This window comes from Dipodomys merriami, unplaced genomic scaffold (genome assembly GCF_024711535.1).
Source record: "Dipodomys merriami isolate MVZ:Mamm:240054 unplaced genomic scaffold, mDipMer1.0.p SCAF_6, whole genome shotgun sequence".
NCBI lineage: Eukaryota > Metazoa > Chordata > Mammalia > Rodentia > Heteromyidae > Dipodomys > Dipodomys merriami.
Genome location: NW_027206179.1, coordinates 40,624,694 through 40,638,009, shown reverse-complemented (window position 1 = coordinate 40,638,009; position 13,316 = coordinate 40,624,694). Strand labels below are relative to the sequence as shown.

Below are 13,316 nucleotides of genomic sequence, written 5' to 3'. Positions count from 1 at the left end.
TGTATGACTTCCTAAAAGGCACTGGTGGCTAATGCCTGTAATCCTAGCTACTTAGGAGGCTGAGATCTGAGGATCACGGTTCAAAGCCAGCCCAGGCAGAAAAGTCCGTGAAACTCTTATCTCCAATAAACCACCAGAAAACCAGAAGTGGCACTGTGGCACAAGTGGTAGAGTGCTAGCAGTGAACTGAAGAGCTGAGGGACAGAGCCCAGGCCCAGAGTTCAAGCCCCACTACCAACAAAAAAAAAAAAAAGACTTCCTGATAAATAAGTAAATAAAAGTTTTAAGAAAAGACTTCCCTTGGTGATGACATCACTGAATATACTACATATGGATATTTGACCTTAGACTGCTAGCTACCAAATGAGATTACAAAACTGGGTTTGAATAAATGTCCAGTTTTAATGTGGTAGAGGTTAATAACAAGTAGAATAGGTCTGGTGATATAACTCCATCCTGGATTACTTGACTACCATAGCAAATCCCTGGGTTCAGTCCCCAGCACCACAGTGGTGGGTGGTGGTAGTGGTGGTGGTGGTGGTGGTGGTGGTGGTGGTGGTGGTGGTGATGATGATGATAATGAAAAGACTGCTTGTTAATATTATATAAGCCTGCTGTTTGATGTTTTATCAAATGCTTTACTCCATTAAGTTTACTCATTTCTGACAATCCAGTGTAATTTTGATACATCCTGTAGTTATTTTTGAGAATCACAGGATATGACAAACTATGTGTAGCTGAATTCATTCCAACCTGAGAGTATTTTTTACAGGTCGTTTTAGCAGCTTTTCATTTTTTTTTCTTATACTTCCAGTCCTCAAGTGACTATTTCCTTCATGTTAATAGTTCAATTCTAGGACCTTATTATTTTCAAAGTAAATATGTGATATATGGGTGGGTCTTATGAAAACTAAAACCAATCACTTCTATGGCATAAAGGCAAATGTAGACAAATATCAGGACAAGACATGATGATCATGAGGATAAGTGGAGATGATGATAATACTTCATGGGAAATGTGACCTCTTAAGGTTACTATGTTGAATTAAAATGTCAAACACAAAGTTGTTAATGTGTAGATGATATTGACTTAGTTTAAGCAAACATGCAAACTAAGAGGATGAAAAGTCTGAGTCAACAAAGTAAAATGTGACGAGTTATATTAGCCAAACGAGTTTGGTGGGAGTTACTGAAACCATCAGACTGAGCTCTTTACATCATTACTTCCTCCATGATGAACCTACTTTGGTGGCTGTAATGTCGTTCCAACATTTCACAGTTCAATTTAACCTATTAAAGTAATTAAAATTATTACAAAGGCTTAATGATTTAATGCAGATTCATTTACTGTTTAAACAGCATAAGAAAAGAGTAGTCTTTTAAATTACCTTTTGGATTTACAGAAACACCAATTTTTTTAAACTTAGTTTACTCAAATTTCTATAAGACAATATAATCTAGATAGTTATTTGCTTAATTTTTGTTACATTGACCATATTCTCAATATCTACATATTGTCTACTATTTAATATTTCAACACTGAAAAAGGAATATTAGTGCTAAAAATAACTCTGGGGTGTCCTGTAGTGAACAAGAACAGGTAGTACTCCAAGCTAAGTCTGTGATTTCTTCGTTGGAGTTGGTTATTTCTATGCAGAGTACTCCAGATATTCCAAATGTCTAAAAAGGCAAAAACTGTGACTTAATCTTTACAAAACAAATTATTTTAAGGGTCAGCATCACATTCTAAATGACTTACCAGAATTTATTTTAGTGATGTGGTCTATATGTGTACTATAGGTTAACATACAGACTTGGTATTAATTTTGTGTGATTTTATACATTTGTATATTTGGGGGGGGGTCCAATCGTGGGGCCTGAACTCTGGGCCTGGTGTTGTCCCTCAGCTCTTCAGCTCAAGGCTAGCACTCTACCACTTGAGCCACAGTGCCACTTCCGGCTTTTTCCTTTTTGCTTATGTGGTGCTGAGGAATCGAATCCAGGGCCTCAGGCATGCAAGGCAAGCACTCTACCACTGAGCCACCTTCCCAGCCCCTACATTTGTATTATAGGACAATTTGCCCTAAGTAATGCAGGGATATTTTCATGTCAGTAAGATGTTGAATGAATATATTTTGATCACACAAATTACCAGTCTATAATCAAAAAGTAAGACAGTGATAAGTATTGATAAGAATGTGTAGAAAAGAAAAAGGATGGAAACTGGTGCCTTCTTTCTTTGTTTTTGTTGGTTAATTGGAGATAAGAGTACAGACTTTGCTGCCTTGGCTGACTTTGAATTGCAATCCTTAGATCTCAGTCTCTTAAGTAGATAGGATTATAGGCATGAGCCCTCACCCTGCTAGGTCTCTCTTCTTTGTTTCCTTTGAACCTAGATTACACTATTGATGTACTTACTCTATTGAATTTTCATGTATTTTCTTGTCTTCCTTAGAAAATTAAGTTCTTTAAGAAGACAAAAGCAAACATTTTTATAAAATATTCTTATTGCCTCTCATAATGAATAGTTAAATAAATTCTTAAATAAGTGAATTTCACAGCGTATCTAGTATTGTACTGGACTCATTAATGCTCCTGAAAAGATATAATTTATCTGAGTTTTACTTTCTGTTAGAATGCAGTCAACATGAAGTATTTTCAAGTGGTAATGTCATTATTAGTTATTCCTATGGAATGAAGAGAATGTTCCTTATTATAATCAATTATTTGTACTTCTATGTTTCTCTTCACAATTTATACATTGTTTTCTTGACGCTAATCTGATATATTTACTAACTTAAAAATGAAGAATTTGTCCAGGCACCGGTGGCTCACACCTGTAATCCTAGCTACTCAGGAGGCTGAGATCTGAGGATCGCAGTTCAAACCAGACCGTGAGACTCCTATCTCCAATAAACCACTAGAAAACTGGAAGTGGTGCTGTAGCTCAAGTGGTAGAGTGCTGGCCTTGAGCTGAAGAGCTGAGGGACAACGCTCAGGCCCAGAGTTCAATCCCTATGACTGACAAAAAAAAAGAAGAAGAAGAAGAGTATATTTTGTAGCATTTATTTAGACTAAAATGAAAATAAGTCTGAAAACAAGGCCATAAATTTTTAAAAGCCTATGAAAAGTAGAAATCAAATCACTTTAGGCAGAATCACTGGAACTTGCTGTTATTATTTTTGTGTCTTATAAAAAGAATAGTAATAATGATAGGCAGCAATTATTTTTGTATGAAAGGAATTTATGGTTAGAATGAGGAAGTTAATTAGTATGCTATAGTAGCTGGACTTATTTATTGTCATACATATGCCTTTCAAGTTATTTTTAAAAGCTTTCCTGGATAAATATAAATTGTTAACAATAATATGAAAATATAGAAGATATGGAAAAGGTAGAAATAAGATTTATATTTATATAAATCATCATGACCACTTTCTTTAGAAGCTTATAACCATTTTATTTTCTTCAGGTTCAGAGAACTACAAATTAGTACAGAAACTAAAGTAGCAGAATTTCTCCATCAAAGTAAATTAAAGTCTTTTGAAAGTGAACGTATTCAACTTTTGCAAGAGGAAACTGCAAGAAATCTCACACAGTGTCAGTTGGAATGTGAAAAATATCAGAAAAAATTGGAGGTATTTATTCATACTTTTCTTTTGACGTTAGTATAATATGTACAAAGTTTATATAGAGCTGTTTCACAAAAAAATAACAATATGGATTTCAGGAGACTGTATACCAAAAAAAGACTGGAATTGTTAGAAAACAAAATTGTGGAAAGATCTCATTCACAGTAGCAACCAAAAATATACATCTATTTTGGAATACTTTTTAAGAACGGTGTAATGTATCTGAGTAAATTATAGAACCACAGTGACATATAAAAGAACAAAACCATCCTTCTGGAGAATCATATTTCACTAGTATATATTTTCCAGTTTTTTATCACAAACTACTATACTCATTTCCAATCCAAAAAAAAAAAAAACTTTGGCGGATATTGGTGGCTCACATCTGTAGTCCTAGCTACTAAGGAGTTGAGATCTGAGAATCGGGTTTAGCCAGCTTGGGCAGGAAAGTCTGTGAGTCTCTTATCTCCAATTAACCACCAGAAAACCAGAAGTGATGCAGTGGCTTAGAAGTAGAGTGATCTCCTGAGCTGACTAATTTCTTTCTTTCTTTCTTTCTTTTTTTTTTTTTTTTTTTTTTTGATCAGGTCTGGGGCTTGAACCCTGGTCCTGGGTGCTGTCCCTCAGCTTTTCAGCTCAAGGAGAGTGCTCTACCACTTGAGCCACAGCTCCACTTACAGTGTGTACACACACACACACACACACACACACACACACACCATAATTTTTTTTTTTTTGCCAGTCCTGGGGTTTGAACTCAGCTTCTTTTTGCTCAAGCCTAGCTCTACCACTTGAGCCACAGAGCCATTTCTGCCTTTTTCTGTTTGTGGTTCTGAGGAATGGAACCCAGGGCTTCATGCATGCTAGGCAAGCACTCTGCCACTAAACCACATTCCCAGCCTCAACACTATAATCAGTTCTTGTCAGTAAACTTTCTAGGAGTGACTCCATGTCTTTTTCATCTCTTTTAGACATTTGTTTAATCCTAATCTTTTCTTTTTATAAAGGCATTTTCTGAACTGCCCCAAGCAATACAGTTAACCTTTCTTTTTTTTTTTTTCTTGGTGTTGGTGGTAGGGCTTATTAAACTCAGGGCATGACCACTGTCCCTGAGCTCTTTAAGCTAGCACTCTACTGCTTTGAGCCACAGCACCACTTCTAGTTTTCTGTTAGTCTTGGAGAGAAGAGTCTCACAGACTTTTTTGTACAGACTGGCTTTGAACCACAGTCTTCAGATATCAACCTCCTGAGCAGATAGGATTACAGGCATGAGCCACTAGTGCTCAACATACTTTTAACATAATTAGATGTTTTAAACTGGCCACTGTTTAGAAAACTAAAAACTGTTGAAACCATGGAAAAGGTAGATTTTTAAAGCTTTGATAGAAAACTGAAGTAATCACTAATGAATTTATAGTTTTTACACATCATTTTGTAAACCTTTCTCTAATAGCTATGATTGCCTATCATTTACCATGGTTGAGGTTTTTTATATTTAATTCTCGGCTGAAAAAAAAAAAGCTAACCGTATTTCTGAAATTTAAGTTTATTTATTCCTGAACTAATATAAGGATTAGGTAGTTCATATAAGCATATGAAAACAACTGAATTGGGCTGGGAATGTGGTTTAGTGGTAGAGTGCTTAACTAGCATTCATGAAGCCCTGGGTTCAGTTCCTCAGTACCACATAAACAGAAAAAGCCAGAAGTGGTGCTGTGACTCAAGTGGTAGAGTGCTAGCCTTGAGCCAAAGTTGCTCAGTGACAAGAATTCAGGCCCCAGGACTAGCAAAAATTAAAAATAAATAAATAAAAATAAAAACAGAATTGCCAGTGGCTTACCCCTGTGATCTCAGCTATTCAGCTGAGATCTGATGATTACAGTTCAATGTCAGTCCAATCACGAAAGCCTGGGAGATTCTTAGCTCCAGTTAACCATCAAAAAACATCAGAAATGGCAGTGTGAGCTCAAGTGTTAGAGAACCAGCCTTGAGCGAAGAAAACAAGACCTCAAAACCCTGAGTTTAGCTAGGTGCAAGTGGCTCATGCCTGTAATCCTAGCTACTTAGGAGTCTAAGATCTGAAGATCATGATTCAAAGCCAGCCTGGGCAGGAAAGTCCATAAGACTCTTATCTTCAGTTAACCACCAGAAAACCAGAAGTGGTACTGTGGCTCAAGTTGTAGAGTGCTCACCTTGAGCTGAAGAGCTGAGGGATAGCACCTAGGCCCAGAGTTCAAGACCCACAACCAACAACAACAACAAAAACCCTGAATTCAAGTCACAGTACCACCACACACACCCCCAAAAAAGGAAAAAAGATTAAATTATTTGCCATAAAAATAGATTTTATTTCTTCTGTATCCATCTCAGTTGAGCTATTTCTCTTAATATTTAAATAGTTAAAAAAAGAAAAAGCCTAAATATTTTTGTACCATGCGGGTTATTTTTTTTAATACTGTGAACCTATTTAATTCTTAAATCTGTCAACTATTCTAATTCTCTTATTCCCTATTAGGTTTTAACTAAAGAATTTTATAGTCTCCAAGCCTCTTCTGAAAAACGCATTATTGAGCTTCAAGCACAGAACTCTGAACATGAGGCAAGGCTAGACATTTATGAGAAACTGGAAAAAGAACTTGATGAAATAATAATGCAAACTGCAGAAAGTAAGTGTGTCTGTCCCCTCATTCCCACCCCTTCTTGTTCCTTTCAGCTGCTTTCTGCCTCCTGTCCCCTTAATATGCACATGCAACCTTTCTTCTGTTACCAGAAGAAACCTGGCATCATTTTAAAACCAAATTGGTATATTATTCCTTGAAATATAACTGATGGCCATTTTAAAGCAATATTCTCTATTTTAAATATTAGTTCATGTAAGTTTTCAGTAGTTGGAAAGAAAAAGAAGTTAGACATAATAATTTTATCTCTGTATTTAGTTCACCCATACTACAGTTATTAAGTATTTTCATCTCTCAATTACTAGGGATATGGAGTTAACGCAAAAAAAAAGCAAAAAAAAAAACCACACAGGAATGTTTGCCTCGTGGAAGTTCATAGTCTATGCTACTGGGAGAAGCAAACATAAGAACAAACCACATAGCCTGATAGGCACTAGAGATCATACATTAATTACATCATGACATTTCAGTATGTCTTTAACAACAAATTCATTGGATATACTGTGTTATAATCTTCAGTTCTATATTTTTTCACCCTTTTAATATGCTGCATTCCTGACTTTTTAATTTTAAAGAATATTTTAAATTAATATTTCACTGTTAGATTTATAATTATCTTTAAAAAGCAGAAATAATTGGCATTGTATAAAAGGAAGTTTAAACTTAAATTTGAATCTAATAAAGCTTCTAATTATTCAGGGCACATTCGCGTGCAAGTATTATATTTTGAAAAGGAAAGGCTTCACTTCATTTCTATCATCATCTTTCTTTCCATTTCTATGGTCATTATCTGAGAAATGCACTAGATTGCAAATTCATCTAGTGTCTTTACTGAAATCAAAGTAATCTTCATGAAAATAGATTTGATCATGCCATATGCCAGCTTTAATGCTTCTCTGTTTTCTTTAGAACAGCATAAAGTAACAGGCATCATATGCATGTTATAATCCCAAGCACTTTAGATGGAGGCAGGATTACAAATTGAGGTTGTTCTGGGCTACATAGCAAGACCCAGCATAAATATGGGACTTTTTACAATTAGATACTCATTTATCTTTGTAGTTTTCATAGTGTGCTATTTTCTTTCATATATTATGAACATTTCATACTCTTGTAACTCCATAATTTTGCATATGTCTCTTGGTCTAAACAATAGGGCAACAATTATATGAAGTAATAGAAGAGACCTTAGTCTAATAAAGGACAGCTACAGGAAACATACAACTAACATGATTTGTAAAATATTTTCATGGTATGATAAACATTATAGTTGAGCTCCTATATAGTGAAATAAGGAAAGAAAGAAGAAATAAAAGATACAAAGATAAGTGTTGAGCTATATAGCTAAGCTGTAGAGCATTTGCCAAGAAAATCCTCAGCACCAAAAAGGGGGTGGGGGGGGCAGGGAGGAAGGAGGTTGCACCTGGACTAAGGCATACGGCAGCCTGTGGAAGCTGGAAAAGGAAAAGAAAGTATTGTCCCTTAGAATATCCAGTCTGAATTAGCCCTGTCAGCCATGACTTTAAACTATGAGACTAGGCTCTGACCTCTGGAACCTATAAGGTAATAAATTTGTATTGTTTTAAGCTGCAATCTAGTGTTCTGTTATAGCAGCAATAGGCAGCTAATAAACTAAGAACTAATATAACTCAATAAGAAAAAGAAAATAATTCGATTTCAAATGTAGACTGGGAAGTTTGAAAAAACATTTCACAAAGATATATGACTAGCTAATAAGCAAAACAAAAATACTTCACTATTACTTAAGAGTCAAGTTCAGGTCGAATCCCAGCAAGATACCATTATATACATGCTAGAATGGCTCAACTATAAAATGTTGGTTAGAATATGGAACAATTGACAGATTTTATAAAAATAACCAAACAACCTACCCAGTGACTAGGCCGTATAAAGACATGAAGAATGTGTACCAAAAACATTTCTAGTAGAATATTTATAGGAGCTTTCTTCACAATAGTAGAAAACTGGTAACACCTCAAGTGTCTCTCACAGGAAAATTGTTAAACCATTAGATACTCATGTGATAGAACAGTACTCAATAAAAAAGACTAACTGATTTGTTCATTAACATGAAGTAATCTGAAAATTATATAAATCTAAGACTTTGCTTCTTGGAAAGGAAAACACTATATATAAAGTTACAGAGAAGATATAATTATTTACAGTGGAGAAAATTCATATTGGCAGACTTTATGGATTGTTTACTCAAAGAATTAACTGCAAAACACACATGAAGGGCTTTCTGGCTTTTTGACTAATTTGTGCATCCTGATATGATTTGTGTTGCACAAATATATAATTCAAAATTTATACATTTGAAACCCTTTGAATGACAGATTTAAGATTTGTACCTTTTGCAATATGTAAATATTTTGAAAAAACCTACTGAATATGGAATTATAACAGAAAGTGGCAGATGAAACTGTTGTGAGTAAAGTGTATTACTTACTTTGAAATTTATCAAGAAGTAATATACACTTATATGAAACTCTTTTTGTATCATTTGACTTTTTTTTTTGGTCAGTTGTGGGGCCTAAACTCTGGGCCTGGGTGCTTTCCCTCAGCTCTTCAGCTCAAGGTTAGCACTCTACCATTTGAGCCACAGCACCACTTCCGGCTCTTTCTACCACTGACTTGACTTTATTATTTCCCAGTCCCTTGACTTTATTATTTCTTTTCTGTCACTTTGGTGTCCCTTTTTCTCCCTATGTCTACCACTGTTTAACTGTACAAAATATTCCCCAGGTTTTTTTTCTCTTATCCCGTTCAATTCTCACCCGCCTACTTCCTGATTCCTTTCCCCATTTTGTCGGCTACCTTTAAGTTATTGATTCCCATGATTTTTTGTGGAGCTCCTATGGTCACTGAAGATTTCAGATTATTTGCAGTTCTTCCTTGAGTTCTACTTTGAACCTTACTAATTTGACTATATTCTTGATCTTTTAATACTGCTAAAGTTTTATATGATCACTCAAAACTAGCTTTTATCAATCATATTTCTCCCTTTTTCTCCACTGTCATACCTACTCAGTCATCTAGGACCCAGGTTCTTTTCTACATTGCTATTTGTCTATTTTACAACTGGAATATTACTACAACTTGTTAGGAAGTCTCTATGAGACTAGTCTTAAGTCATTCCTTTAACTGTTATTGGAAATTTTTCTGTAATATCACATCAACAACAAAAAACCATTGGTTATGTCCCCTTTTTATATTAATTTCTTCTTGTCTGAAGAATTAAATCCAACTCCTTAGCATAGCATTCCAGTGGTGGTAGAACTGAGTCCAGCTGCTTTTCTCAGTGTCAAAGTTCACATGCTTCCCAAGACTTTGCCTGTATAACAGATGCAGTTTGTCTTGAGCCTTTTCTCTATCAATGTTCCTATACTCTTAGTAAGGGCAATAGTGGCACTCAGTTATAAATTATACCTGAGGCTCTCTAATTATACCTTAAAAGCTCGGTACCCTTTTAGGACATACTGTTCAGATCCCTTCAGTAGGTCCTATGTTTTTTTAGTACAATGTCTCTGTTATTAGAGCCCAGCTAGAATAATTATCTCATGGAATATTCATCCATTAATCCACGAATTTTTGTTGTTGTTGTTGTTGGTGGTGGTGGTGGTGGTGGTCGTGGGGCTTGAATTCTGGGCTTGGGCGCTGTCCCTGTGCTCTTCAGCTCAAGGTGAGCGCTCTACCTCTTGAGCCACAGCGCCACTTCCAGTTTTCTAGTGGTTTATTGGAGATAGGATATGTCTCACAGACTTTCCTGCCTGGGCTGGCTTTGAACCATGATCCTCAGATCTCAGCCTCCTGAGTAGCTAGGATTACAGGCAAGAGCCACCTGCACGTGGTTTAATCCACGAATTATTAATCTGAGTATTAAATCCAAATTTAGTGTGTTCATCAGCTGATCAATTTAGCTGATTTGAACCAAATTATTTACCTCTTTCTCTTCTAACTAAAAAGCTATTTAAGAGAGACAAGATTAAGCTACATATCTGAATGCTAGCTCTAGTGCTGATAGAATAGAATTGAAGATCATTCTGGATCTATAATTATCCTGGATCTAGAATTCCCTGGTAACAGTATTGGTAATGATGAATATTAACTCTTTTGCATGTTTTTTCCTGCTAGTGATATGTCAAAAGATGATCCATGGAAAAGAGAGGACAAAATTAAAGGAAGAAGTTGAAAATTTTTTAAATCTTTACTACAAAAGGATCAATCAGCAATTATATGTATAATAACCTAATGAACATGCTAATTGTCAGGTTTCACTTAAGTATGTAAAATATTTGACTTTCTTTTAAATATGAAATACTGAATGGATATTACTCACTTTTAACATTAAAACAAAGGCTGCTGAGAGATTAAATTTTATGGCTCATTATTTTAATTCAAACTAGTAAAACTTTATTTTTATTGCCTTTGATATAATTATTTTAATCCCAATTTGCAGAAGAGTGTCGTTGCATGTGTTTAGCCATAAGATGTTAATCTTTTAAATTTCTTTTTAGGAAATGTCATTATATTAACAGAATTTAAAGGTGAATTCTTTTCCCCGAATTTTTTTACAGTTAAAACCTTCAATCCATCCATAAATATTCAAGACTGTACTTTTTCTTCAAAATAGACTACTTGACAGCATATAATTTCATTATTGCAAATTTAAATACCTGTTGTTTTCTGATAAAATAATGAGTATTTTCCTAATGAAAAAATCATTTCTAGCTGAGTGCAGTGGCTAACACTTATATTCTCAGCTACTCAGGATGTGGAGATCAAGAGGATCATGGTTCAAGGCCAGCACAGGGAAAAAGTTAGTACTCCCCATATCAAGAAAAATGATGGGGGCTGGGAAGGTGGCTCAGTGGTAGAGCACTGCCTTGCATGCATGAGGCCCTGGGTTCCATTCCTCAGCACCACATAAGCAGAAAAAAAAAAGCCGGAAGTGGTGCTATGGCTCAAGTGGTAGAGCACTAGGCTTGAGCTGAAGAGCTGAGGGACAGCGCACAGGCCCAGAGTTCAGGCTCACGACCAGACACCCCCCCCCAAAAAAAAGAAAGAAAAACGATGGTTGTAGGGCTGAGAATGTGACCTAGTAGAAGAGTGCTTGCCCAGCATGCATAAAGCTCTCAGTTTGATTCCTCAATACCACATAAACAGGAAAAGCTGGTTATGGCACTGTGCTTAAGTGGTAGAGGGCTATCCTTAGCCAAAGAAACTCAGGGACAGTGCTGAGGCCTGAGTTCAAGCCCCAGGACTGTCAAAAAAAAAAAAAAAATTGTGGCAGTATATCCCAGGTGGTATACAGTAGCCATAAATAGGAAGATTGTAATCAAAGGTCAGCTTGGCCAAAGCATGAGACCCTGTTAAAAAAAAAAAAAAAAAAAAGCTAAAGCAGAAAAGGTAAGGAAACATGAGTCAAGTGGTACAGCCTCTCAGTGTAAGCCTTTCTACCAAAAATAAAAGTCATTTCTTTTATAAAAAATTGATATTGTAATCAATTATAATATTTTATTTTATTTTTTGGGGGGGGGGTTCCAGTCATGGGGCCTGAACTCTGGGCCTGGGCGCTGTCCCTCAGCTCTTCAGCTCAAGGCTAGCACTCTACCACTTGAGCCACAGGGCCATTTCCAGCTTTTTTTCTTCTTTGCTTATGTGGTGCTGAGGAATTGAACCCAGGGCCTCATGCATGCAAGGCAAGTGCTCTACCACTGAGCCACCTTCCCAGCCCCATCTGTTATAATATTTTATTAAATAAATTTCATGTAAAAGCCCTTTGAATCCTAAGCTCATCAGTGATATCATACTTTATAATAAGAAAATTTAACATGCCATATGATATAATCCCTTAATAGCTTCTAAAAATAATTTTTTAAATCAAAATAGTATCAACCTCTAGTGGCTTATGCCTAAGATTATAACTACTCGAGAGGCTGAGAACTAGAGGATCCTGATTTGATCTACTCTGAGCAAAAGACTCTGCAATACTTCATCTCCAATTACCCAGCAAAATGTTGGGCCAGAGGTGTGCCTCAAGTACAGCACTAGGCTATAAGCAAGAAAGCTGATTCCCAACCCAGCACACACACAGATACATACACAGAGTGAGCGGAAAGCCAACCAAGTGGACAAGACAAGCAAGCACAAAGCACTAAATTCAAACCCTGGTACTACAAAAAAATAATAATAATAATAATAATCAACAAAAGAAAATCTCTTAGTATACTTCAAAGCTTCTACTTATTTCTACCATATTTTCAAGGGAAAAAAGTTATTTCACATTATGTATTTAAATATTTTTCAGTTGAAAATGAAGAAGAGGCTGAAAGGATTCTTTATGCCTACGGCTATGGTGCTAATGTTCCTACAACAGCTAGAAGACGACTAAAGCAAAGGTAAAATCAATATCTATCCTATACACCTAATTAGGCTAAATGTAAGCACATTTTAATAATGTGCTGAGTCACATGACAAAAATACTTTATTCTTGGTATGTATAAATATTAACTTGCTCACAAAATAAAACAGTAATCGTGCATCTCATGTTTAAATTAGTGTTTTTTTTTTAATGGTAGAATAGAGGTGTACATAAGAATTCTCATAAATTCAGATTCAGTGATAAAGATGCCATTTTATTTCATTTTAATATTTATTTCAGATGAATATAAATGTTAAATTAGCCACACTCTTTGCTCTTCTCTTTTTACTTCTTAGATTCTTTAATGTATACCAAAGAGAGAGAGGTACAAGTAATATAAGTAACATATGTCTTATGTTTAAAATAAAAGATTGGTAGGATGTGGTAGCATACTTGTAACCCCAGAACGAGGGAGGCTGACAGGAGAATAAAAAGTTTGAGAGCTGAATGAGATTAACACGTTCTGGACATATTTCTAGTAAGAAAAGTTTTAGCTTACCTCTGATAACTTCTGCAGAAACTTTCAAGTGATGGCTCAGAGATAAAATATCTTTAAGCCTG

At 35.5% G+C, this 13,316-nt stretch overlaps 1 protein-coding gene and 1 long non-coding RNA gene across 4 annotated transcripts in view; one reads left to right on the top strand and one right to left on the bottom strand.

Annotated features, from left to right (window-relative positions):
* Window positions 1–13,316, bottom strand: part of LOC138814061 (uncharacterized) — a 140,799-nt gene that overhangs the window by 49,135 nt on the left and 78,348 nt on the right. The gene's annotated exons all lie outside the window — the stretch shown is intronic.
* Pibf1 (progesterone immunomodulatory binding factor 1) overlaps window positions 1–13,316 on the top strand; it is a 144,953-nt gene that overhangs the window by 67,860 nt on the left and 63,777 nt on the right. For all 3 annotated transcript variants that reach the window (XM_070002858.1, XM_070002859.1, XM_070002860.1), the window contains exons 11-13: window positions 3,473–3,638; window positions 6,148–6,298; window positions 12,642–12,732. In XM_070002858.1, the coding sequence (XP_069858959.1) occupies window positions 3,473–3,638; window positions 6,148–6,298; window positions 12,642–12,732 (408 nt within the window). The remainder of the gene's footprint in view (window positions 1–3,472; window positions 3,639–6,147; window positions 6,299–12,641; window positions 12,733–13,316) is intronic.